This window comes from Aphis gossypii, chromosome 1 (genome assembly GCF_020184175.1).
Source record: "Aphis gossypii isolate Hap1 chromosome 1, ASM2018417v2, whole genome shotgun sequence".
NCBI lineage: Eukaryota > Metazoa > Arthropoda > Insecta > Hemiptera > Aphididae > Aphis > Aphis gossypii.
Window position 1 is genome coordinate 43,011,261 of NC_065530.1, and position 27,490 is coordinate 43,038,750.

General features: G+C 25.8%; 2 protein-coding genes across 5 annotated transcripts; one reads left to right on the forward strand and one right to left on the reverse strand.

The window, feature by feature from the left end:
* Positions 1 to 7,033: 7,033 nt before the first annotated feature.
* Positions 7,034 to 25,179, forward strand: LOC114123967 (nuclear receptor corepressor 1-like). 4 transcript variants are annotated; one of them, XM_050197843.1, is made up of 21 exons: positions 7,034 to 7,594; positions 10,728 to 10,861; positions 11,521 to 11,722; positions 11,925 to 12,058; positions 12,144 to 12,306; positions 12,490 to 12,660; positions 12,730 to 12,864; positions 13,765 to 13,821; positions 14,391 to 14,443; positions 15,282 to 15,588; positions 16,095 to 16,395; positions 16,462 to 16,801; positions 17,383 to 17,483; positions 19,868 to 20,182; positions 20,243 to 20,535; positions 20,606 to 21,040; positions 21,127 to 21,504; positions 21,562 to 21,711; positions 21,786 to 22,741; positions 22,803 to 22,998; positions 23,075 to 25,179. In XM_050197843.1, the coding sequence occupies exons 2-21, from the start codon at positions 10,764 to 10,766 to the stop codon at positions 23,537 to 23,539; spliced, it is 5,250 nt and encodes a 1,749-aa protein (XP_050053800.1). In that variant the 5' UTR covers positions 7,034 to 7,594; positions 10,728 to 10,763; the 3' UTR covers positions 23,540 to 25,179. The 4 variants fall into 4 exon arrangements, with proteins under 4 accessions (XP_050053800.1, XP_050053787.1, XP_027842913.2 ...); XM_050197830.1 differs by having other exon boundaries at positions 7,035 to 7,598; positions 22,800 to 22,998; XM_027987112.2 differs by having other exon boundaries at positions 7,035 to 7,594; positions 22,800 to 22,998.
* On the reverse strand, positions 17,492 to 18,461 carry LOC114123968 (zinc finger and BTB domain-containing protein 49). The gene is given in 2 exon segments (XM_050197847.1): positions 17,492 to 18,324; positions 18,327 to 18,461. Coding segments are annotated over 2 exon segments (903 nt in total). The 3' UTR covers positions 17,492 to 17,556.
* Positions 25,180 to 27,490: the final 2,311 nt, after the last annotated feature.

Consider the following 27,490-nt stretch of genomic DNA (forward strand, 5'->3'; position numbering starts at 1 on the left):
ATTATTTTATGGTAATTTTATCAAGAAGTACTTATTAATAACATAATGTTATAACAAAATTTTAATATTAATTATTTAATTATAAAATAAAAATAAATATAAAATAAAAACAATTATAATATTATAAAATGTATCTTTTAGTTATATTCTTTGAAACTATTTATTTCAATTCTAATTTATTTAATATAACACAAAATTATTTTTAATTAACTCGCTTCGATGTTTTGAAGATAATATATCTTCTAAAAACTATAAAATGCACATGGCCATGTGTCATGATATTTTTCTTTAGCAGATATCCTTCAAAAACCAAATATAACTCATTACAATTTACATTACGCCATACTGATGTTTGATACTTTTCAATGTTCATACCAAATTTTTACCTTGAACCTATATTTCTATTATATTATTATAAAAATTGTGTACGATAATAAGTTTGTAATTGAACAGAAATACTAACAAGAAGTAAGAGGTGGTATTTCGCGGTTCTCAACTTGACAACGTTGCCCAACCCGCCTACCATAGCAATTGTACAGAGTATAGACATCTTATTTATATAATAAACAATAGTGTACAGAACCTCTAAAAATAAAATGACGTTGATAAATAAATACATATTTATCTCGCTGTCTCGGAAATTTTAATTACATTTTCCAACACACAACACTGTCGAGTTATTCAGATACAATAATTTTATAATGCAACTGATATATACTCCACTTTCTAATTTTCTATTAGAATTTAAAACTGTAATTTTATACAAATCAGCCAACAGATATGTTGCATATTATATATTGTAAATAGTTATGAATAATTATTGATTACCTGTTAAATTTCTTTACTCATAGTTTTACTTTTCTAATAATTCAAAATATAAGAGTAATTACTAATCATTATTTTAAAGATAAACAATTCACAAAAACATTATGTACAATAAACATCAACTACCATTTTATTTGCAAGGTTTATTTAATTTCTGAATAATAAATGTCATCACTCATTATTTATATTAAGCATAGATTTTTTAAGTATAAATAGACAATAGTATACTACCAGTAGTCGGTAAGTATAATAAAATATTTATAGAAATTACTAACCATGGACAATTGCAAGATTGCCCAACTATTACAAATTAATAAATAATAAGTATTGGAAAACTTGGGTTTTAGGTTACCTATTTAGTATTTTATAGCTTGTATCACGATTTAAAAATTAAATTAGCGATGATCTGAAATCCTATTTTTTTTACAAGAAAATACATTTGAAAAAGGCCTTTTAAATCTAAAAATTAATTTGATTACTAAATTAGTAATATATTATACACAAATTTTAATAAAATATTCGTTTGCGTAAATCTAAGTAGATAGGTTAATGGTGTTAGGTATACTTAAATTATTTTTCATGTAATCATAATAGTAACTACAAATATTTAATTATGATACTAAAGTTGTGTAAACTAAAAATACTTAAAATCCTTAATCACAATAAATTAAAATTACAATTGTGGACTTCACCCTTCCTTTTATAGTTCACCAACACTATTGTTATTTCCTTTTTGACGATCGATTTTGAGCAACGTTGCCATTCGCAATTCACACAAATATCTCTGGAGACGAATGGATAACAATGTTATTTATTATTACTAATCATTTTTATTAAACTAAAAAAGGATTACTTTTTCAAAAATATATTTATTAAAATAATGTATCCTAAAAATAAATACATATTTGAATTTTATAATATATTATTTTAAATAGTCATACGAGTATACGACAATACGACATACAAAATTTCTCATAACATTCATAACTAATTAAATTACTTTCAATATAATGCATACATTTTTATCTTATTGTTGGCGAATGTTTTCAACATTTTGTATGCATCATACATTTATAGGTATATGCAGAATAAAAATTTATAATTATACAGTTCTTATATCTGACAAAAAATAATAATATCCAATAGTATAATTTGTGTTACTTTATTTTGAATTTTTAAATATATTAATAATTGTCACAAATTTACTATTTATAAGCTCTTCAAAGAATTTTTTTTTTATTGTTTTCCAATTTTTAAATGAATGAAAATGTTTCTTAAACAGTGGCGTGACTGCTTAAGTATAATAGTATGATAGTTCTTAGAAGTATATGAGAATTTAAGTTAGAGACGTAAAAATGTATAATGTTACTGAATACTAATTAGTCAATACTAAAATTAATTTATGGTTAATTTGTAATAATTAAAATTCTAAATGATCTGTATTTCAATACTTTTATTGACTCTTGTCTCATTCTCTCATTCTCTACTATAAGTATATTTTATTTTTTTCATAATCAATTGGTTATTACTTATTACTTATTAGTCATTAGATATAGTTATTTTATGAGTTATGCATATAACACAATTATCAATATCTAAATATCATATTAAACATATATAATTGTATATAATAAATAATAATAAAATACTGTAATTATTACTATATTAACCTACATTATTAATTATTTATTGTAAAATCGTAAATTATATACATAAAATATAATACATATATAGAAATTATATATGTTTTAATGTTAATTTTATTTTATTTTCATAATTACAAATTTTTATTTTTTTCATAGTTATAAATTATAATAATATAATATACCTATTATCATTTATTTATCTCACCAAGTTTTGAGCATTGAGCTTTTATATTTTTGTATGGTATAATAATTATTAGCTATAAACGTGAGATGTTACTGCGTAATTATTATAGAAATATGTTTATTAGTAAGTTGGATTATGACTAGAGCGATACTAGCACGCTATGTACTTGAGAATTAAAATCATCAGAATTTTAAGTTTTATTATTAATACATCTAATTACCTCCTCAATATTACGCAATCCAATACTTACCTACCTTATGTTAAGTCTTAAGTGTTATACGTATTTAATAGATTTCTATAATATATTATTTATACATTTAAATCATTTAATAGCTTATATTTAGTTATTTTAATAATACATCAATACATGCGCAAACTGTATTTATACTAATTAGTACATATTGCATATTATAAAGCATATAATATTATGCACTTACTAAATAGTATTAACATTATACATAATAATATTATGATTTATGGTGCTATATGTCTATATTATACGTCTAATGAAGTAATGTCCATATGGCATATGCCATATACGTATTTTATTTTTATGTATAATATTATTATATATTAATATTATACTTATACATATTACGCGCATTAGCGCATGCGCTTACGAACAATAAAATATATAATGTCGTCTGCTAATATTTATAATGAAACTACAACGTTGCCATATGTTTTCGGCGACCTACAAATATTTTCAAAGTAACCTTGCCTACGGCCTGAAGCGGTGAAGGGTACTGCGGCAACGTCGCTATAGCAGGTGTCGTGTTTTTAGTATATGGCGCTGAACTAACGAATTCATAAACGAATAAGACGATAAGAGAAAACCGTTTCTCTTAAGTCTTACAATGGACCAACATGGACGTGTTTTAATATCATACTGACCGAACACGTCTGGAAATGTTAAAGATCGACAGGTTTTCAACGATTAATAAACCTACAAATTCGGGGCCAAGACCATATTATTATGTAAAAATATTTTTACATTATTATGTCTAAAAAAACATAGCCTATTTTAACGAGCTTAATAAATCATTTGAGATCCTGCCAAAATTTACTATACTACTAAACTTTCATTATACATTTCCGTTATAAGAGAATACATAATATTATACATTTTTTATTTTTTTTATCCATACTATAACATATAACATATTATAAAACAAATTTAAAGAAATTCAAAGAATTATATCAACATTTATTTTGAATAATTTTTGGTAAAATTCAATATCAAGTATCAACAATATAAACATTAAAAAAAATATATTAAATTAGGCATTTATTTGTATGTATTGGTAATAACACTAATAACTGAAATACAACAGCCATAAACGTATTATTATTTTTTAAGGTACTTAAATAAAATAAAATTATGTTCTATTGTTAGTTTTTACTAGTCAATAACATAACTATAAATATACCAATATACTATTTCATTTTTTTCAAAATTAATATAACACTTATGTATAATATTATGTAGGTACAATAAGGTACCCACAACTGACTATCAGACTACCTATCTATTTTACGTTAAAACCTGAATGTATTTAACTCGTGGAAGGTTGAATACTTAAATACAAGTTTTAACTAAGGTATTTATAACGGGATGTTTTGTTTAGTTTATTTGAAAAAAGAAACGCTATTAAAAAATGTATGATTAGATTAAAATAATTACCGTTTTTTTTATTATTAAAAAAAAATAACACAAACGATTGCGGATTAGTTAAAATTTAGATATATTTCATTTATGGTTTTTTAAATTTTTGTTTCTAAAAACAGCAAACATAAATTATAGCTACGATTTTAATTTTTACACTTATTTAAGAATATATAAAATTATGTCTTCATTAAAATAATAATTTATAGTAATATAGTACGTTAATTTAATATTTAATATTTTTTAGTAGTATCTACTATTCGTATAATTTTAATATTGTTTAAGTGTACAACTATAGTGTATTATGTATAAATGTATAGCTGTATTAGAATTTAAAAAAACAAATATTAGGAATTTGTCATAAAAAATTATTTGAATTAATATTATTTTGTTTACTAACATTTTGTTATGGGTTATGGTTATTTTAACGTAAGTATTTCTGTATAGTATTTATACATATGCATATTATGTATACATTGACAACGCAAATTGATTGTTATTATTTAAGGTTTTAATGTTTAATTCGTTATGATTATATTTTATATTCTATTATATCTATGTATGTTACATCACTATATCATCTATATCGAATACCTACTTTAAATTTTCAAGATATTATTTTTTTTTAGTGACAGTTGCATTAGAAGTAGATTGTTAGAAAACAAAACAGACTATATGTCTGTACTCTGTATTATATCCAATGTATGGTTTAGCAGAATATAATATGTATAATATTATATTTAAAGTATTAATTAAACATGAATCAATAATAATACCGTAATAGGTAATTCAAGTGTCATTTCATATTATGAAAATTTTTAATTTAAAGTTAGATAATATTCACAGTATTACATTAAATATAGTATAGATAATAGGTACATGAATACATCTTAAATATTAGGACTTAGTGGTTATGATTAATAGCCAATAGGTAATAAAACAATTTTTCTTGTACTAATTGTTATTTTTTTAATCAGTATGGTAAATTGTTTTAGACTGTTCATGTTTTAATTTAACTGGCAAAATTAAATCGTTTTTAAAAAAAAATAACTTCAACATAGGCTATATTTAAGTCAAAATCCGTAAGGCTATATTTTAAATAATTATTAAATAAAAATAATATCATAATTCATAACCAATTGATTTATATCGAAATCCTGATAGGTACTGAAGCAATTGTATAAATGTTTTGGTGAAACGATGTCAGTCGTCAGGTAGACGTTTTATACGAGTTATAAGTTGGTATAAGAAAATTCATTTGCTATTTTATTTTTCACGTTTGGTGATACAGCATATTATGTGATTATTAACTATACTATGTGTACCGTTTACGTATTATTTTATAGATAATATCGCTATATAGAAATCATATTTGTTAATTTGCGTAAATGTGAATGATACGTCGACACGTGGAATTTATTACGAGTTTGATAATGATATATTCAGTATTGTGAAAAAACGTGGTTAGATAAAATACACCCATTTTATGCGTCATAAAAGAACGCGGAGAACTGATGATGAGGCACGACATAATTCGTTTTACCTAATCGCATCAATGTTTACTCAAAACGAAGTGCACGTATATTGGATCCAGTAAAATGGATGTACATAATATTATAATACGTCATATAATCTGTATTTATATTCTGTACACTGTACACGAAAAATAATGATTTTATCAATTTCTCGTGTGTTTTTCATTTTGGACGTCGATACTTCGTACACTCGGACAAAAGTGAATTTAGGATTTTCTCAGGAAGGGGGTATATATCTTTTTTTATTTACATATTTTGCGTAATGTATACATTACATTATTATAGATTTTGGATTTTTTCTATAAAACAATGTTTAATATCCTCGACGAACATGGCGTTTTTTTAGTCCACGAGGAGCACGAGTGCATGACCCTTAGATCCGCCACCGAACGTGGCTCATAATGTAGTTCGCCAACACATCTGAACGATATTATTATTATTATTATGCGGTATTTGATAAAATGCGTGCTACACAAATAATGATTGTTCACCACAGTAATGTCTGTATTATAAATAGGTAAGTAGGTATAATAACAGAATATTATGCGTGTTTCTGCAATAAAACCTATCATCGTCGATCGAGATAATATTATGGGTCTATCAACACAATCATTATTAATAATATACCGTTTACTGCAACGAGGTATTCTCGTACGGAGCTGCTCTTATTTATAGTTTACAGAACACGGAAACGCGTGTGCATGTACGCCATTGCGTATTTAATCATCGCGTATTTCATATAATATAAATATATAATAATAAAAAAAAAAAAATAATAATAATAATAACATACACGTCCGACGTACGTGTTTGTGGGTGTGTATGTGTGTGTATTTATAAATTTATGACATATACACATACACACACACACACACACACACACATACATTACAACATGTCGAGTATTATTATTGTTATTGTGAGAACGTCGGCTCGGGTCGGGTCGGGTCGTCATCGCGTGACGTACGTTTATTTTATTTCGTTCTTCTCTCCCGGTTTTTACCGTGCGGCTTTGTTATACGGACGCCGTAAATACCGTGCGACCCGGTCACACTGCGAGCTCGGCGAATCCATCGTGTTTTGTTTGGTCCGCAATCGAGGGGTTCCCCCTACCCCGGATCGGGCAGCCGCCAGCCATCATTGTACAGCGTACGCCGTGGGATCGACCGAGGTACTCTACCTCACCCGAAGCGACCGATTGGATTTGCCCGAACCTGTTTGGAGCCGTGTGGTTGATGTCAAGCGAGCGCGACGACCGTGTCCCCAGCGGAGAAGTTTTTTTTTTTTTTTTCCCCGTAGGCGGAACACGAAAATAAATAACAAACAGTCGAAATGAGGAAGAAAAAATTTTGAAATTTCCGTCTCGTATTTCGTTTTTCTCGACAATCGTCCGCAGCGTAGTCAGTGTACCCCGCGGCGCGTCCGCGACCCGATATTTATCCGCCGTACCGTCTGTCCGACCGACAGACCGACCGACCGACCGTATTTTTTCGAAGTTTGGTAATCTCAATCGTCTAACGCGTATCGCATGCGACACGCACCGAGGAGTTGTGACGACGATGTACGGCGCGTGGTCGTTCGAATAAAAACAACAATAATAATAATTTAGAATAATTAGAAAATTAAAAAACAGTGCAGATGTGTTGGTTGGAAACCATCGGTACTTTGTCGTTACCATCGGAGATATTCAACATGCGGATCTAATGTTCTATAGTTGAGGATTTAAAACGCCGTAAAAGTAGGTACATAATATAATAAATATTAATGGTAGGTATTGTATTACGTGCATATATTTTTGACTATTTGATTTTTATGCTTAATTTATTTTTTATTATTATCGGTTTTGGGTCATAGACGTTGATATTTTGTCCTCACGTGGTCCGTCCATTATGACCTGATAAATAATATTACATATGTATAGGTATAACCATATATCCATGCTGTCATCGTAGTATTCCTCCATGTAGTGTTGTACTCTCCAAGACAGTGGTCAGGATCGGCATGCAAACCTAATTCTTGTCATACACTAGTTTTATTTATTTGTATATTTGGAACAATCGCACACATAAAATATTTTATTGTTCTATGTGCGATCTATGTTGTACATATTTAAACTCAAAACATATAGCAAAAATCTAGCAAAAACTACCCAGTTATTTCTGTTACAATAAACAGTGTTCAGCATCTCCTTTTTTAACCATACTTACTGTTCATGTATATTGTTTAAACTATATTAAATATTGCTGACAGATAAATAAAACTTAAGTGTGTGACCAACTTCAATCTGGTATTTTTTGTTGTGTTATTTTTTAATGTTAGGTATCTAGTAAGTACTTGGAACTTATATTGTGTCACTAACGAGTAACGACATGTTGTTCGTGAAAATATAATAAGTGACCGACAGACGTGTTGTAAAATATTGATTCGGAACAAAATAATTCTTTCTAGTTAACACAGTTGGCATTTATCATTACTATTTTACTAGTTTTTTAAATATGTCTATAGATATTTTAATATATGTTAATAAATTATTAAAAGTTAAAGGATGTATGGAGTCTATCTGTACCATTAACAATTATATTACAAAATATTATTGTGTATTATAAAGTATAATACTAAGTCTAGAGGGTGTATAACCTTTAAATAATTGGATTACAATCAAAATTTTATTTTAAAATAATTTCTTGTGTATGTTTGGTGATTACAATATCTGTATACTACCTAGTCTTATTTAAAATTAATATTATTGTAAAACAAAATTATTATTAAATATTGGGACCTAGATAATCTATCTTTTGTTTTATTCACTTTTTGAATGTTCAGTACTACAACACATTGAGTTCCTTCAATTGTTTACTTATTTTTAATTGAAAGTAAATTTTTATAAATGATGAAGCTATGGCCTGTTTAACATAAATTATTCATTAGTATAATTGGTATCTGGTACAATATGTATATTATTAAACTTCACTTATTAATCACAATACAGATATCAAAATGTTGTTCACAATGTATTTTAATGATATCAATTATTATGTTTGTATGGTAATATTAAAATGGATGTAAATCCTCATATTCTCAATTCTTACTCATTGTTAATAGTTAAGTTCTTTTATTTACCAGTTAAAAACAAGTATGATATTAAAAATTTCTTGTACTATCATCATTTACAATTAATAATATTGTATTGGTATTCATTCAAATCTTTATTGTTTTAACCTAAGTTAACTTAGTTGTAAGATTTTTTACATGAGTAATTTAAAGATTATCTAAGAAATATCTAAGTAATATATTATTTGTATTGTGCAATAACCTGCTGATGAAAAATGTTCTGGACTGCTCAAAAATTAGTTTACGATACAAATAAAACCATTTACTTTAGATAATTTATCTATAAGTATTTATCTTCATCATCAATCATATTTATGTGTTTGTTATAATACCTAACATACTATATAATTATTAAATTGTTTATAAATATTAGTAAATGATCTTAACTTTTTAACTTGAAATGACTTTTATTTATTATAATAACTATAAAATTGAAATAAATACTATTGCTCAGTAGTCATAAATCTTTATTTGAAACTAAATTGTTAGTTGAATTATGTAAAATATAATATAATGAAAAGCTAATGGTCTCTATTGTTGAAACTAAAATTAATAATATAATAACAATAATAATAAATATAATTTTGTTGCATAGATTATAATCTCATTATTAAACATAACATCCTTAATTCAATATTATTTTAAATAAATAAATTTACTTATTGGCTATTACTGAATTTTGTAATTATCTTATATTTTTTAATATTCTAACCTATGTAATAATTATTAATTATCCTTTTGATATGTAAGACACAATTAATTTGATTGTAAATTATTCAATAAATTTGCAAAAATGTTATTTATAAACTTTTTAAGTAGGTATTAATTTAAATTGTTTACTGTGTTAACCTATGGTTAATACAGTTATCCTTGTGTTATTATGCATGGCATGCGGTTTTTATATTCTTACTATCTCATTTTTAAAAAAAAAAAATATTAATAATATCAATATCACCAGATTTACCTACAAATGAATTATAAATGTTTAATTTTATTTATCACCCAATTTTAACAGTATTATCTTGTGTGTAAGTGCAAAGAAAGAGTTTTGAATATTATATAAATATATTTTACTTTGCTCAGTGATAAATAAGTATTGCATAACTACCTAACATGGTGCACAATTTCTTGATGAGCTATAAATATTTTAACATAAAAACATGAGTTATAATAGACTTGTTTAGTTAATATAAGGTATGCATATTTCTTTTAATGATCAATTTTTTTGTTTATACATAAATTGAATCAAATTTGTATTAACTAGAAGAGGTTAATTTTAGTAATGTTATTTACAAAGCATATTAGCACATTAAAAAAAATAATATATATATATATATATATACTAGGTATTTAGTATTAAATTATTTAAACTCATATTAATAAATTACAAATTATAAAATCTATTCATAAGGTTGGTAGATATTTTTTTCTTACAAAAATGCAATTGACAAAAGTTTGTATTTACTTTCTATATACATCGCACATAGGTATATACATTGTAAACAATATTACAAAATAGTAAATATTGTACATTAACTACTATAAAACATCACACTGATGAACTATGCTTATAATTTATTTTATATTTATTATATATTTTATTTATAAAGATTTAGTTGCATATAAGTTATGATAATACCTATTCATAATTCATACCTATTTTTCATATTGGAGTGTACCTAGATATTATCTACGGCAATTGTTAACAAATAAATTGTGTCTGTAAATTAAATAATAACAAGCTTTTATTTGATTTATAGTGGCAAACGAAGAGATTTGGTTCAGTTAAAACTGTTATGGAAGCTGTACAACAAACAGTTATACATCTGGATCGTGCTGCCATGCCTTCACAAGCTCAAATGGCTTATTCTCAAAGGAATCCTCAAATTCATGGGTTAGTGTAAATTATACAAAAGTACTTATGTTATATTATTTTTTTTTTCAGTTTGGTTGAAATAAAGTAGTTAAGCAATTTTTTTAAATTAATAATGTAATAAGTACAAGTTCTATTATGTTTGGCTTTTATTAATTTTTATGCTGATCTCAATATTATAATTAAAAAAAAAAAAAAAAAAAACATTAAAACGTTTCTTTTACATTCATATTATAATTATCTGCATTATTCACTGTGAATAAAGATTTACTAAACATCTAACTCCATTATTTTATTCATCCCTTTATTAATTATATAATTAATTATCTTTACCTATGACTAGTATATAATTCTAAATAATATTTATAAAATTATAGGTTATAAATTCTATAAAGATTTATGTTACAACTCTTAAGCTATCAAAACTAATTCCAGTTACCTAACATTTAATATTCTGATAAGTTAATTATTTAGATAAACTTAATCTTTAAAGAGGCCCTCAAACAATATATACTTAATGTCGATGTTAATGCTATTGTTATGTACTTATATTTTATTTGATAACTCTAAAATATTAAATTCAAGATGCATTATTGAATTTTTAATATTTTATCAATGAAAGCGTGAATTTATTATGAATTATAGTATTTGACGATTTTTTTGATTTTATTTTCATTTAGAAGAAATGTTAACCATGGTGTAGTTCAAGTACCAGGAGAAAATGGGCCATATAAGCCATCTGCTGGTGCTGGCCAAGTTCATAATAATTTTGTTGGGTACCCGGCTAATATACGATATGTTTCTCAACCTGTATACATGTCATCTACAACCACAGCATCAAATGTGTATAGAGATGCACCGTTTCATTCTAGAGCATTAAATGTAAGTCGTAAAACTAATATTATAAATATTTTAATCATACTATTTTACAAAATATTAATTTATCAATTTAATCTTAAAACTAAATAATTTATATTAAAAAAGTATAATTTTAATATCTATTTTTTATTATTTTTTTTTTTTGAAACTGTAATTTATACTTATATGTAATCATAACTAATAACTTTGGTTTTTTTCTTCTTAGATATCAGATAGAGGAGTTACAATAGGTGTTCCATTTGAATTAGCAAGGAGTGATATGATGCCTACTGTCGCTAGGCAGAATCGTATTTCTTTGCTGTCTGCCACAAGTGATTATTATCAACGAAGTCGCTTGCAGTAAGTTAAAATAAGCTAAATTGTGTTATAATTTAATGATTTACCTACTTCTATATTATAATTTAATTTTGAATTATTATTTTAGAATGGAACATTATCGAGATGAATCATTGAATCATAATTCTCATAATACGGTTTCAATGAACTTCATGAGAGAAAGACCAGATCATGGTCCTCCACCTCCTATGAAAAAACCAAAATTACTCCATCCTATTTCGCCTCAACCACCTCTTAAAATTGATATATCTGTGTGTATAAATATTTTCTATATTATTATTATATATTTACTTATTTTATACATATTAATATCATCCAAGATTTACTTTTTTAACTTTATGCAAGTTCTTAATTTCATTACCATTTTAATTATTCTTTAAATTAGTTAATCTTTGTGAATATGTAAATAATAATGTATGTAAAACTTTTTACAGGATCCCCCATCCACAAGTGCATACAACCCTCAAGTAGAAGCTATTTCACCAACTATTGATGAACCCATGCCAGAATATAAGAAAGTTAATGATATTACTCCAAAGTTAAATAAAATTGAAAGTGATATAAATAATATTACTCAAGAAATTGAAGACTTGATCAAGTTAAAAGTAAAAGCAAACAAAAAGGAAACATTATTAATTGATTTGTCTAACATAATTGTTTTTTTTTTTTTTTAGGAAAATTATGAACAAAAAGAATTGAATTCAGAAGTTAATAAAGTAGAACTTGAAGAGGATACAATTAACGAATGTGAAGAAGAAGATCCAACAAACTTTTTGACTCCAGTTCAACGAATTTATGCATCAAACAGGGTAAATATTGCTCTATAATATTCTAATGACAGGGCTAGGAAATTAATACATTAAAAAATAGTGATATGGGTTAAAAATCTTATATCTGCTGTAAAGTATGCAATTTATCTATTATAGTTTGTATGATATTAAATAAAAAGTCCATAGTTATTCTAAAAATTATAATAATATATATTGTCTATGTTTTAATATTATTATTATTATTTTTTTGTATAATTAAAAAATATTTACAATGTGTTAACATGGGTCAATAAACAAATTAAATAGTTTTTTAATGAAATACAACATGATGAATTATATGTCATTATTGTGTATATTAATATAATGTGGAAGGAGAAACTATCCAGCAAAAAATCTTATGTTTTTTTTTATTTATAAAACAAAAATTAAGTTCTCTATAACTAAGCTTTTGCCCTTTTCAGTAGTTTTATGAAATACATTTAGATGTGTAAAATATTAATACTGATTACCTATGACCATTATTTTGATGTTCATTTAATTATTTTGTATTGTGTTTAAAACTATTATAACCAAATTTAACCACATGGTAAGTCAGCGTAAATAGTATTTGCTGTTTAATATTACTTAAATCTAAAGTTGAATATTTTACATTTATCAATTATATAGATATACCTTAATTATTAATAAAAATTGGTGTGACAAGCTATTTGTCAACTATGAGGGCATAATATTTTATATATTTTATTATTGTATTCAAATATTATGTAAAAATTAATAGTCTGGATGGGTTAACATAAATAAAAATATATATCATAATATCCATTTTAAATGAAATCTACCCATATCATGGTTTCAATATTATAATTTGTTTATAGCTAAATTTTATTCTTTAATTTTTTAATTGTATAAAATTTTCATATTTGTATATTTGAATTTTAGAAAAAAGCATTGGAATCAAGAATGAGCCTTGAAAAATTTGCCAACAAAACTGATCTTGTAAGTGTACTAGTCTATTATTTTTAATAGTTTATTCAATAAAATGATTTAATTTTGAAGTGTATATCAATTTTACATTATTTAAAATAAAAGAATTTTTAATTTTTTTTTTTTATATATAATAGTTGTTATTGTTAATTTTTGAATTCATACAGCTTAATATAATTATTGTATAATAGTGCTTTATAGTATAATTAGGTAAAAGTTTAAAATTAATCTAAATTTTATGTAATAAAATTCATATTATAAATAATAATGTTAAGTCTCCATGCATAATTTATATTGTTTTTGAATTATAACAAAATATTTAGCATTGGTTTTGCATAAAATTTCTTGTTTTGCACAATTATTTTGGAAAATATTGTCTTTTTTTTTATTTCTTGAAGTATCAATTAAATCCAGTTTACCCTTAATCCCCAAAGTTTAAAATTAAAGTATTTTTACTAACCAACAGAAAAAATATATTGTAAGATGTATATATTAATCAGAATCTAAAGTTCTAAATTGGCAGTTTCAAAATTAAAATTTTTTATTTTTATTTTATGTTAAATTTATTTTTTGTTTTGCAGCCTTTATATAATCAACCATCAGATGCTGATATTTATCATGAAAACAGGAGAAAGTAAGAATAATATTCAATATTATAATTTAATAATTTATAGCACATTTGAATTTATTAACTCTACATTATAAATGTACATCATAATAAATTTTACGTTTAACTTTATCATTTTTTGCATGTGGAACAATTCATTTAACTCTATTTTTTTGTATCATTTTGAATATAATTAAAATCTAGGTAGATAATTGCAAAGCAAGTTTCAATTAATTACTATTATAATTTTTTTGTATATACTTAGATAATTAAAATATAACTTTGATAAATAAATAAATCAATATCAAAATTCAGAAAGTGACATGGATTCTTCTGAGTTTGGCTTGCCTATGCATTTTGTGTTCTAATGCATAATTAATCAGATGGTTAATGACAAAATTTAGTGTACTCTCGATTATCCTCGGAATATGGTAGTTTGGCAACCATGGCTAATCAGTAAAATTCAAATTCAAATGTAATTCATGTATAGATTTCAAAGAAATTAAATCATGTAATTCTAAATTGTATTTGAGAAAAATTAAATTAGAGTATGTTTTATTTTTATTTAAATATTCATATAATATAACAAAACTATTTTAAATTTTATTATAAAAGATAAAAAATACTTATGCTTGATGAAAAATTATAAATTATTTAAATGCAAAATATTTCCACGGAAGATTACAGATAATTGAGAATACATTGTACGTAGGTGAAGTTTCCTCTCAAACAATTTTTATAAATTTTAAACTTAGTTAACTTCCACAATAAATACTTATTAAAATAAATTTGATATGCGTTTAAGCAAAATCATAATCAATTTGAATTTATAATTATTGTTTTATAATAATCATTATATTATTAGGTATTCATTATTTAAATCGACATTGTTGGAACATCTAAGGAAAAAGAAAATGGAACAACTACAAAAGAAAACCGAAATTACTGAAACTTACTCTAAACTTTATAAGGATTGGATTCGTAGAGTTGAAAAAGTTGAAAGCTCTCAAAAACGAAAAGCTAAAGAAGCAAAACATAGAGAGTTATTTGAAAAAGTATTCCCAGAATTAAGAAAAGCACGTGAAGATAAAGAAAGATTCAATAGAGTTGGTGCTCGTATAAAAAGTGAAGCAGATTTAGAAGAGATCATGGATGGTTTGCAAGAGCAAGAGGTAATTTTATTAAAAGTTAAATAATTTAAATAAATTTGTAATAAAGTAAATTTACTTTTTTACAAATCAATTCAGTACTTTTCATTTATTACTACTATTTATAATTTTCTGGTTATCTAAATTAGATTATTGTGACCACTCAAAAGTTGTTTATATTTTGATAGTAATTTGTTGATATTAATTATGCAATGTTAAGATCATAATCTATAATCATCTATTCCTTTTAACTCTAGCCTAGTATTGTATTTTCTACTTCAAGTTAATTATTATGTTTCTATTTTTCTAAAATTCATATTTTTGTTTTGTACTAGTTCAATTTCTTTTTTTTTTAAGTATCGCCCTTTTATATTTGACCAATTATTAAAAATTATGTTCAGGTAGGTATGGGAGTTATGATAACTAAATTATGATAACCAGATGGTAGTTCACCTCATAATTAGTTATAATATCAAAATCTAAAAGATTCCATAAATTCTGAATAATATAATAATTAATAATAAATTTAGATGGAGGACAAAAAAATGAGGTCTTATGCAGTTATACCACCACTTATGTTAGATCCACATGAACGACATTTAACTTATTTGAACAACAATGGACTTGTATTGCACTATAAAACAGAGTATAATGAGAGGAAGTATGTTAATATTTGGACACAACAAGAAAAGGATGTGTTTAAAGATCGTTTTATTGCTCATCCCAAGAATTTTGGTGCAATAGCATCTTATCTTGATAAAAAATGTCCTTCTGATTGCGTTCAATATTATTATTTAAGCAAGCCCAAAGAAGAGTACAAAAGATTATTACGTAAGCATTGATATTAAACCTGATATAATTTATTAAAAAATTTTTTTAAAAAATTAAATTTTGTAGGCAAAGCTAAATGGCAAGCAAGACGTCGTACTGCTCAAAATCGAACACCTGCTAATAGTTCATTGAATTCATTAGATATTTTAAATTCAACTTCGATTGGTGTTACAACTAGGCTTCAACGAGAGCGTCAAGGTAGTGAAGCAGCATCATCAAATTTAGCACAAGTCTCGGCAGCTCAAAGTGTAATACCTGAAAATGAAGAAACTCCGGCATCTGTAGAAGTAGAAATTGCTACTGAACAAGGTGCTAATAATGAAACTGAAAATTCACTAATCAATAAAGACCAAAGTAATGAATCTGTTAAAAATTTGATACAGCCATCTATTACGCCACATACAAGGTAAATACAATTAATATTATGTTAAAAATAATCAATATTATTTGTAAAATAATGGATAGATATTTAATATATAGTAGGACATCTTAATAGTCACCTCAAATTTTTTGTTATATATTTTTTGGTGATTTTATTGTCTTGTGACTATTATCACATCCATTAATACATCTATATAGTAATTAATTATAAAAAAAATCATAATTTAGTTTAAAATAATCAATAATTAAAATATGTATTTTTCTGATAATAATATCATGTATTAGACTTTATTACTACAATATTCATCAATTATAATTTCAGTTTATTTTTCATACATACTTAATTATATTTAAATTATATAAACATAAATTAAAAAATACATTTTGTGTATACAATAATATTAGTTCATGAATTCCGCAGCAATTTAATTTATTTAATTCTAATAGAATAACAAATAACAAATTAAAGTGGTCATTTTATTTCAATCATACATTTTAGTTTTTCGTATAATCACCGTCAATTAAGTATACCAAACTTAAATTATTGTTATATTATTTTTCTTGTATATTTTATTAATATACAACAATAATATGAATATTGTTTAGTGAATTAAAGCCTGAATCTAAAAAGAAAGAAAGACGAAAAGATGATAAATTAAAAGGAGAAAATACAAGTACAACTGATGAAGAATTAATGGATTCTCAACGTAAGTCATGTTTTTACTTTAAGTTAATACAATAACATACAATACAATAGATTCTTTTAAAAAAACAAAATAGTTAGAATTTACTTATCTTACAATATTTTTTATGTTTGTGAACAAAATAATAACTTGGAAATTTTGATCCACATTGTCTGCATGGGTAATATTGAATTGAAGGATTTTTTTTTTTATCCAATTTGTTATCAATTGAATTTATATTTAAATGTCTATTAATATGCTTTTCATAACAGTACTTACTTTTAAATGGATGATTACAATATTCACAGTTATATGATTGTTTTAGTGTTGATCTCTTTTCATCACCTTTATAGTTTTCATTAAGAACTCTATAAAACTGAACTGGTCCATCACAACTTGCTATATCTAAAATTATATTTTCTTTGCGAATCGGTGGCTTGAAATTAGATTCTTCTGATATTTTTAGTGTTCTATTTTCATTTGGCTGTTGTATTACTGATGCATCTATGAATGATGGTAGTTTGGCGATGGGTTTTATTATATTTTGATCTTGAGTTATTAAAAATTGTCGACACATGTGTGATGCTTGTGGCATATGAAGAGTGTGTGTTGCTAATAGAACAGAATGAATGTTATCATTATTTATTTTAAGTACTCCTGTATAAATATATGATAATATTATTGAAAAAGTATCATCAGTAATGTTAGGAAGAAATACTTTATTTGTCTCACAATTTTGTAATGATTTAAAATAACCACTGTACTGTGCAAGAAGTTCTCGATGAGATAGAAAAGCACGAAATCTGTTATTTAAAGACATTACATAGATAGTTATGTCAGGTGCCATAAAACGGTACATGATTGTACTGGTAGTATCGTAATGAAACTGAAATAATGTTTGTTAAAATATTCATCTGTAGTAAAGTCTGCAGCCCCTATTGGTTGATGAGAGGAGCTCTCTCTAGCAGCTTTTCCGGTCCGTTTAATTTTAATACTGTACATAACTGTTTCTCATTCTGACAATATTTACTACCTCGTTATCCGCATACCATTTGTTTATCTTGTATTCCCAAGAGTATTTCTTTAACCTTCAATTAATTATGGTATTAAAATTATATTCCATCAGTATTTAAAAATAAATATTAGATAATGTAAATTATATTTGAATACCATTGAAAAAAATTAAGCTTACAATGATTAAATTATATTTCTCCAATTAATGTATTGTACAAATAATACAATATAATAATGGAAAGTTAACAATATTTGTTAAATAAATAACACATATATTAATTTAAGTATTCAATGTTGTAATTCTTAGTATAGTGAAATGAATATTAAATCTTCATTTATTTTTATTTTTTTTTTTGACTTAATTATAAATTGTTATGATTTTCACCAATTATATTTTATTTATCATTTTACTGAAGTGCAAATATTTTTCAAGCATAAAAGTATTCTAAGAGTCAGGAAATTAAAAATAACGCTACTAACTTCATTAATCAGTTAAAATAATATATAAAACACTATTTAAGTTTTTGTGGATCAGCTAAAATAGTATTGATATACCTATCAAATTAAACTAGCAAAGTAATTTTCACCTATTCTGTTTTATTATTTTACTTTAGAAAAAATACTTTTAAGGATAAAAGTTTTCTTAGGCTCAAGAGATTAAAAATAACACCACTAACATAATTAATTAATCAAAAAACTATACCTACATTAAATTATTTTAGCTTTTGCATATCAGCAAAATGTTAAATACCTATCAAATTAAACTGGTAAACTGTAAAATGAAAAACTATTTACCCAGCAATTTATACTCTTCAATTAGATTTATACCCTCAGGAATATGAAAAGTCTGTTCAATTATGTAATGCTAACACAAATGTTTCTACGGATAGGGGAATGTAGTATTTTCCACTCTCTGGGGAATTTATTTATGGTGCTGTGTTTACAACATGAAGTGAACATTTATAAAACATTTATTACTTTTTATAAATGTATATTATATTTTTAAATTGTAAGTGAGAAATAAATACTAATGTAAAATGTGTAACATAATGATTATTTGTTTATTGTGTTAGATTAAAATTTATAAATTCTCTGGTCTACATTTTTTGAAATAATATGAAATTTCTTTATAAGGATTTATTTATAATTATTGTATTGAAAACAATTCTTAATATTTTTATTAATCTTAATAAATTAAACACTAAGTAAGAGTTTTATAATACAACAACATAATTTAATTAATTTGATTTTGATTAAACACTTAAATTAATTATAAAACCAATTACATTTTTTTTTTTGCTTTATACTGATATAATATCACAGTATATTATTTTTAAATTAATTTTAAAATAACCTAACTATACATACATTTTATTCATGATTTATCATTATAGATGAAACTGGGTCCAAAGGAGATGTACCTAAAGGTATGTGTGCTGTTTGTAAAGCAGAAAATGTGGCATGTCCTAGGACACTAAATCCATCAGATGCAGCACAATATGGTGTGAAGCCAGAAGATATTATTCCTGGAGCTAGAGTTTGTAATACTTGCCGTTGTAAAGTGGTACGATCCCAAAATCGCCGTGTGATATATTGTCCATTACCATCCTGTCCCACTGTTCAATCCAACAATAGAAGACCTGTTAAACGATTGCGCCCATTACCTGCTAAATGGAATACTGCTCAAGATATTATTGCTTCAGAATTTCGTAAGTTATCAGTTTGTTATAGTTTTATTATTTAAATTAAAACAATGTTATTTTGTTTAGAAATTGGTCCAACAACAACAAAATGCTGTTCAGCTTGCTTTAATCGGATCCAAAGACGTTTAATGGCACTTGGTGTAGTAGGAACATCAAACAATATTAGTACTGATACTTTAGATGGTTGGACTGATGAAGAGACTAATGCATTAAAGAAGGGAATTCGTGAACATGGCACTCGTTGGAGTGAAATAAGTAAATTAGTTGGACAAAATAAAAGCCACTATCAGTGCAAAGAGTTTTATTTTAGCTTCCGAAAAAAGCTAGGTCTTGATCTTTTGGTTCAGGAGTATAAAAAGGTAAAATTTATTATATTTATTAAATTTCAAAAAAAAAAAAATTAAATAAATAAATAATCAATTCTTTTAGACGAATGGCAGTGAACAAAAACCTGCTCTAACAGATGAAGAAGAGTCAGGGTCAAGTACTTCTAGCTGTGATGAGACTAATCTTGTATTGTGTGACAGTGATACACAAAGTGCACCTTCGCCAACAAACACTTTACCACAATTATCTCCTCCACATGATACAACTAGTCCACCACAAGCAAAATTGACTGCTAAAGAGTCACGAGATAATGAAAATTCTATTCGTTCCACTGTTGTCAAAGAAGATTATGATAGTTCGGCTACTGAAACTGCAGATGAAGGAATTGGAGGTACTGCTGAAAATGAGTCTAATGTAATGCAACATTCCAATAGCGAATCGGAAAAAAAAGATAAGATTGTTACTGATTTAAGTGTGTCAGACATTTTATCTGATGTAATTGAAAAACAATTTACAAAAGAACATTCTAACCGAGAGGTGAAAATCTTAAAATATTTATTATTATTATTTTTTAATATATTATACTTATTTGTTTCTTTTTTTATATTTATATGTGTATGTAGAAGGAGAATGGTTCTATGCCTACCATATCATCCATACTTTTGGATCCTGAATATCCAATTAAAGATAGAAATACAGGATCTAGTAATAATGAAAACAAACAACAGTCAATGGCTACTATATCAGTGGTTCCTCCACCACCTCGTGAACTTCACAACAAAGATGGTTTAGTAGTGGTTCAAGTACAATCTTCTAAAATGTCTGAAGTTAGAGTTCCTGAAGGTGTAACACTGGATTTAAGTATCAAAAGACCCAGAGAAGGAGATTCTTATTCTGATCCTCTGCCAATTAAACATGCACAACCACCACCACCACCTGGTGCTATGTATAGAACTCCTCCCACTCAAATTCATGAAACAAATACATTTTATTCTCCACAGGTAACTTTTGTTTTTATAATTTATAAAAAATGTTGTTATATTATTAATGGATTTCAGTATGCTGAATTGGGACGAAGTGGCAAGCAAGGTGAAATATATTGGACAAAAATATCTCCAGCAGCAAGTAATCATGTTATGGTTCATCCATCGCAGTCTGTTCCTCATGTAACTGTTAAACAAACATCTCACATAAAATTGCCTAATAAGGTTTGATTATTAGAATTCATACTTTTTGTTTACTTGAAGTTAGTTTAACTATTTTTAATTGTCTATTTTAATAGGTAACATCACCTCAGTTATCTGTAGCAAATGTTGTTTCATCAAAGTTGTCTCCTAATATATTGAATAACTCGAAAGCTACTGGATCCATCATGCATGGAACTCCTGTTTCAGCTGCAACTTTATACATGCCACCGCAATCAAACCGTTATTCTCAGCCATCACAAGCTCCTGGTGGTTCTATTACTCAAGGCACACCTGTTCATCAACGTATGTTACACAGTTCAAATCAAAATATGAATGCAGATTATTATCAAAAACGCAACCCTCAACCTCAATATCAATCAAGACAACCTCATTATAGTGAGCAACGACAAATCATTATGAATGACTATATTACTTCACAACAAATGCATTCTAATGTTGCTGCTCAATTTCCTCGAGTTCAAAAACCTCCAGTTACTAGTCCAATGTACTATCAACCAACTCGTCAAGGTGTAATACAACGTCATAACACTGCTCCTAAGGCAACATCTCCACAAACTTATCCTCCTGGACATGAAGCACTTGGATCTTTAGTAGATGTTGCAATAAGACAGCCTAGCTTACCTGTACCTTTAAACCATTCCGAAGAAAGACACAGAGAACAGGATCGTTATGTAAGAGGGTCTCCAGCACCAAAGCCACATATGTACAGAGAACAACAAAGACATGAGCATATGCAAAGGGAACGTGAAATAGCTGTGCAAAGAGAGCGAGAAATGCAAGCAGTTGCACAAATTAGAGAACAGCAACAAAGAGATCAGTATATTAGGGATAAACAAATGATGCATCATCGGCTTACTCCTGAACAACATTCAAGGATGGTCGCTGCTTCGTTTCAACATCAACAACAACAACAACGGCAACAGGAACAACCAAGAGTAATGCAAATACCTTCTACTGTTTCTTCATTTCAACAATCTAGATCAAATACTCCAGTATCTAGGCATCAAGAACCTCCATCAAATATACAAAAGTATAATTAATTCCTAGTTTTATGTTAACCAGTATTATTTATAATTTTTATTTTTTAGTAGAGATAATGCTAGTAGTGGAAGAGCTTCAAGACAAGGTACAGAACCTCATGCATTAACTGCAGCTAATTTAATTGATGCCATTATCACACATCAAATAAATCAGAGTAATGATGGAACTGGACATCCTCCAAATGCTGCTCCAGTTACTAATCAATCACATGTCCAACAGCAACGAGCTGGTGATAAGTTATTTCAAGTAAGTTAAAAACAAAATATTATTTATTTTAATATATTAAATTTTTAATGAAATTAATAAAAATTTTATTTTATAGTCATTCCCCGAAGCAAATGAAAAACAAAATTTAAAACCACGAGCTAGTCCGGAAATGAGTCGTCCAGGAGAACCATATCCACCAGAACACCCTTTTAAAGAATATCCCTTTAATAATATGTTAGCTGCAGGCTTTGAGCCTCATACTTGGAAACTTCGCCGTGCTTTACAACAAAAAGAATTTGAGCAACAAATGAAAGATGACAACAATCGAGTTCGCTTTTATCCAACTCAAGCCGATATACCTTTATCGCCATTAGACTATGTTAAAAATCGGATTGTTGAAGTAATGCGTACTTCAGATGATGACAACAAAAATGAACAGGCTTACACTTATCCATTTTCTGCTGCAATCAATATGTCTGCATCAGCTACACAAAAAAATAATGAATCATCTGATCCAAATGGTGGTGGTGGTGGATCTATGTTAACAGCCCAATATGAGCCAATGTCTGATGAGGATTAGCTCTTCCATAACACAGGGTACATATGTGTTTAAAAAGATTTTTATGTTTAAAAATCTAGTCTAGTTTATTTATTTTTTACTTGTTAACCCAATTTAACAAAAATAATCATACAAAGTAATTCTACAACAAAACGTATTTATGTTTTGCTTGTTAAGTAAGTGTATCATCGTCTACATTACATTTTATATAATAAATATAAAACTTCTGTGTACTTTTGAAATAATATTTATATAGAACTTATTTCATTTAAATATCATAATAGTCTATATTATATGGTTACTAATTTTTGGGACACAATATTAATTAATTAAAAAAACAATAACCGTTTAAATTTTGTGAAACTTAATTGGTTGACACAACACATAATTGTCTTATTAAAATTTATAATATACTGAAAAAGTACATTTATTATACAGATCATTTGTTATTATTTAATAAATTTAACCCAATAGTACATTTATTGTACTAATATTTGTTTGTTATTTGTGTCTTTTTTTGATATAATTTTGCGTGTATTTTATAAAAACTTCCTATGCTTATAAATTATATTTTATTTTTAAAGACCTTCCTCAAAAATACCAACTGGTCTAACTGCACTAAGGGTTGGGTGCCTGAATTTATTATTATTTATTAATTTTTTTTTTTTAATACTTTACGCAATGCCTAAATAATTGTTTTGGTATGATAAGTGGAATTATTTGTATTGTAATATTTTACGTGAAACAAAATTATAAATACTTTATTTTTATTTAATTGTATATTATTGATAAATTTATATTTTTTTAGTTTCATAAACTAAAAATAAAATACTTTTTTTATTCTTGATTAAACAATATTTAAAAATGAAAAAATTGCATATAGTATCCACAATAGTTGATCAAATGTTAATTTAATTAAGTAAATAATTTAATATTTAGGTAATATTACTATTGAAATAAATATATTAAAATCTATTATGCTACAAAATATATACAAATTTTTGTGTTAAGTCTAAAAATTATGTTTTGTTTGTTCTTTAAATATAGAATCATTTAATTTATCATAGGAAAACAATAGATCATAATGCCTATAAAAAGAAATTGATGTTCCAAATAAAAATTCCGTGATAATAATGTTTTGTGTCAACTGTTTAATTTATTTGATATTAATCAGTTCTCATAAAATAGCTTATATTTTACTAACCGAAAACTGTTAGTTTGCAACACATTTTTTGTTTTTATTTTAATCATTAAGCTTTTATTTGTATGTATGGTAAAACCAATTATAATTTTTTATGTATATTAATCTTATTTTAACATGTAAATTCCCTCCATTTTTTTTCTAGGTAACAAAATGTAAATAATAGGTTAAACAAAAATATTACTTTTATAAGCATTTTATTTATTTTTTATCATTTTTTTTTTTTATTGTTGAACATTTGTAAGTAATGGTATAATTGTATAAATTGCAATATTTTTAGTTTTGAATTAACAATATTTGTATTGTGTAAATGTAGTAATCATACAAGTTGGAGGACATATAAGTTTTGTTTTTTTTTTTTAAAAAAAAAAAAAAAAACTAACAGTTGTGATAAATATATTGATCTATTATTAGGTATTTGTTATCCAAATGATTTAATAAATGTGATGAAACAAAACAATTTATTATGTTTTTAATTAAATTTATTTTCTTATTTTTTCAAGGATGTTAAATTTAAATAATTTATTAATGATGTTCTTCCCGTGGTCTAAGATATACTTAAATATATCTCCTAAGTCCTAAGACCTAAGTGGTTTCTCCTAACATAATATTATGTATTCTATATTCATATCATTTAATTACATGTTAGTCACCAATTTTGATTAAAGCTGTTTTCACATGATTTTCATTATTGTGAGGTAGCTTGTATGGTATTTTATCTTTAAAATTTGTCCTTTTTTCAGGAATTCTGCTGCTTATATAGTAGTTGCTAAGTCTGAGAAAATAACAAAAAGTTTTGATGATGATAAAGGAAATCGCACTGAGTGCAGGTATAGACCATACCTTTAGTATTTAATTAGTTTAATTTAACATGACATCTTATTTTCTGCTCTATAATATCCTTGTATAAAAATATTTCTAGCAATTAAAATTCAAATATATTTTTTTTTGACTTGCAAGCATAATTTGGACAATTTAATGTTCAAAAATATCTGAGAAAAGGATTTATCTTTTAAATCAGTTTTTTTTTAATATTTAACTGAATTCTACTATAAAATTTAAAGGTAAGAATATAAACCAGAACGCTTAATATGTTCATTACTTTCATAAAAAAAATCCATTTTAGGTGCTTTAGAAGATAATATTCTTAACTTTAAATAAGATATTAAATTTATTTACTTTGATAAATGAATACGAATATAAAATTGACAATTTTTTTATCAGCCCAGAGGTATATTGTATATTGTATTGATGCTCCTTGTATCGTTGTATCTATTACTTAATAAATTATTTAAATTTAGATGACACTGCGTTCTATTATTATTTTAGTAATAATAGTTTTAATAATACTTAATTGGCAAATAATATTAATTAAATTATTAACAAAAAATAAAAATATGTACAATCAAAAGTATAGGTATAATATGATTATGACTTGGAAACATCGTTTTGACAATCCTATGTAATGTGTATACTTTAGCTTATCCGAATTATCCTGATGTTACAATTAATCTTTTACAAATAACCGTAAGTACTAAGTAAGTAGAACCTATAAATGGTCTATTAGACATAGGACGTTTACTCCCCACCATATTTTGATAAGTACTTTAATTTTAAATGAACAATTTAATTTTTAAATGACAATACTACAAAATTACAAATACCTACATACTCAATATTCACACAATATAATTACAAATAGTCAAAATTTAAATAAATCACAATTATATTAAGTCATATTGAATTTCGTAAAAATGAATAAATGAATACATTTTTAGGTCAACTGATTTATTTTTTTTAATAATATAAAATGTCACTATGGTTATTATATTTAAATGTTGTACAAAATTACTGTAGTTTCAGTATTTTCAGTACATTTATTATTTCATTTTGTTTTTGTATCAATGCAGTCGTTGCAGACGCATTGCACATCTGTATTGATTCGATAAATATATATAAATTAGGATGTTTAATTCTTACAATATTTTTTAATTTTTTGTTGAACCTTTCTGACACGTTGTTGATCCGACCATAGCCTTCTTTTGTGACATTATAAACGTTCCACATATGTGGTAAAAACATTGGTGGATGTCGTAGAAAGCGAGTTGTACGACCGTACCTACTCCGTTATTGTGGATTTGTAAGTTCCGTTGACGTAAGTTGAATGAAAATACACCAAGATATCGTCTAATCCTTCTAATGATTTAAAATAATTGGATAATAGTGACATTCCTACATATTTTTGAAATACTTAAAGATTATAAAACTACTTAAAAATTAATAAATAATAACGATTTAAGAAACCTGAGAACCGAATGTCCTTTAATCAAAATATGCCGGGGACTAAAGTCCTATGTCTTATAACTCTCCGGGACGAAACGTCCTATCTTAAAAATTACCGGGGACGAAACGTCCGTGGATTGGTTTTTTTGACGGGGGCGAAACGTCCGTTTACCGAATTTTGCTGCCAAAATATTTTAGTTTTTTTTTAACCATGGTTAAATAGTAATACACTGGCGTAGTGATATGTTCACGGCTTGTTTCTGCAAATGTTTCATTTTCATATACCTACGTCATTACGTCACGTAGTCTGCTTTTTGGTACCTATTTCATATTTATCGCTTTCTCAGGCGACCTTATTTTTTAAAATTTTTCCAAGAAAAGGACTCGTATTTTAACGAGTTAAGAATGATGGTGCTTAAATGGAATTTTTTAATTTTTATGTTATGACTTTTTACAAGTGGTGTATATTGTAGTATACGCGACCTGTT

What these genes read in the sequence shown, in the direction of transcription:
- LOC114123967 (XM_050197830.1), top strand. Translation starts at nt 10,764, where the DNA reads ATGGAAGCTGTACAACAAACAGTTATACATCTGGATCGTGCTGCCATG. An exon ending in TATCAACGAAGTCGCTTGCA is followed by an intron (nt 12,059 to 12,143) that starts GTAAGTTAAAAT and finishes TTATTATTTTAG; the next exon opens with AATGGAACATTATCGAGATG. An exon ending in TATTATTGCTTCAGAATTTC is followed by an intron (nt 20,183 to 20,242) that starts GTAAGTTATCAG and finishes TATTTTGTTTAG; the next exon opens with AAATTGGTCCAACAACAACA.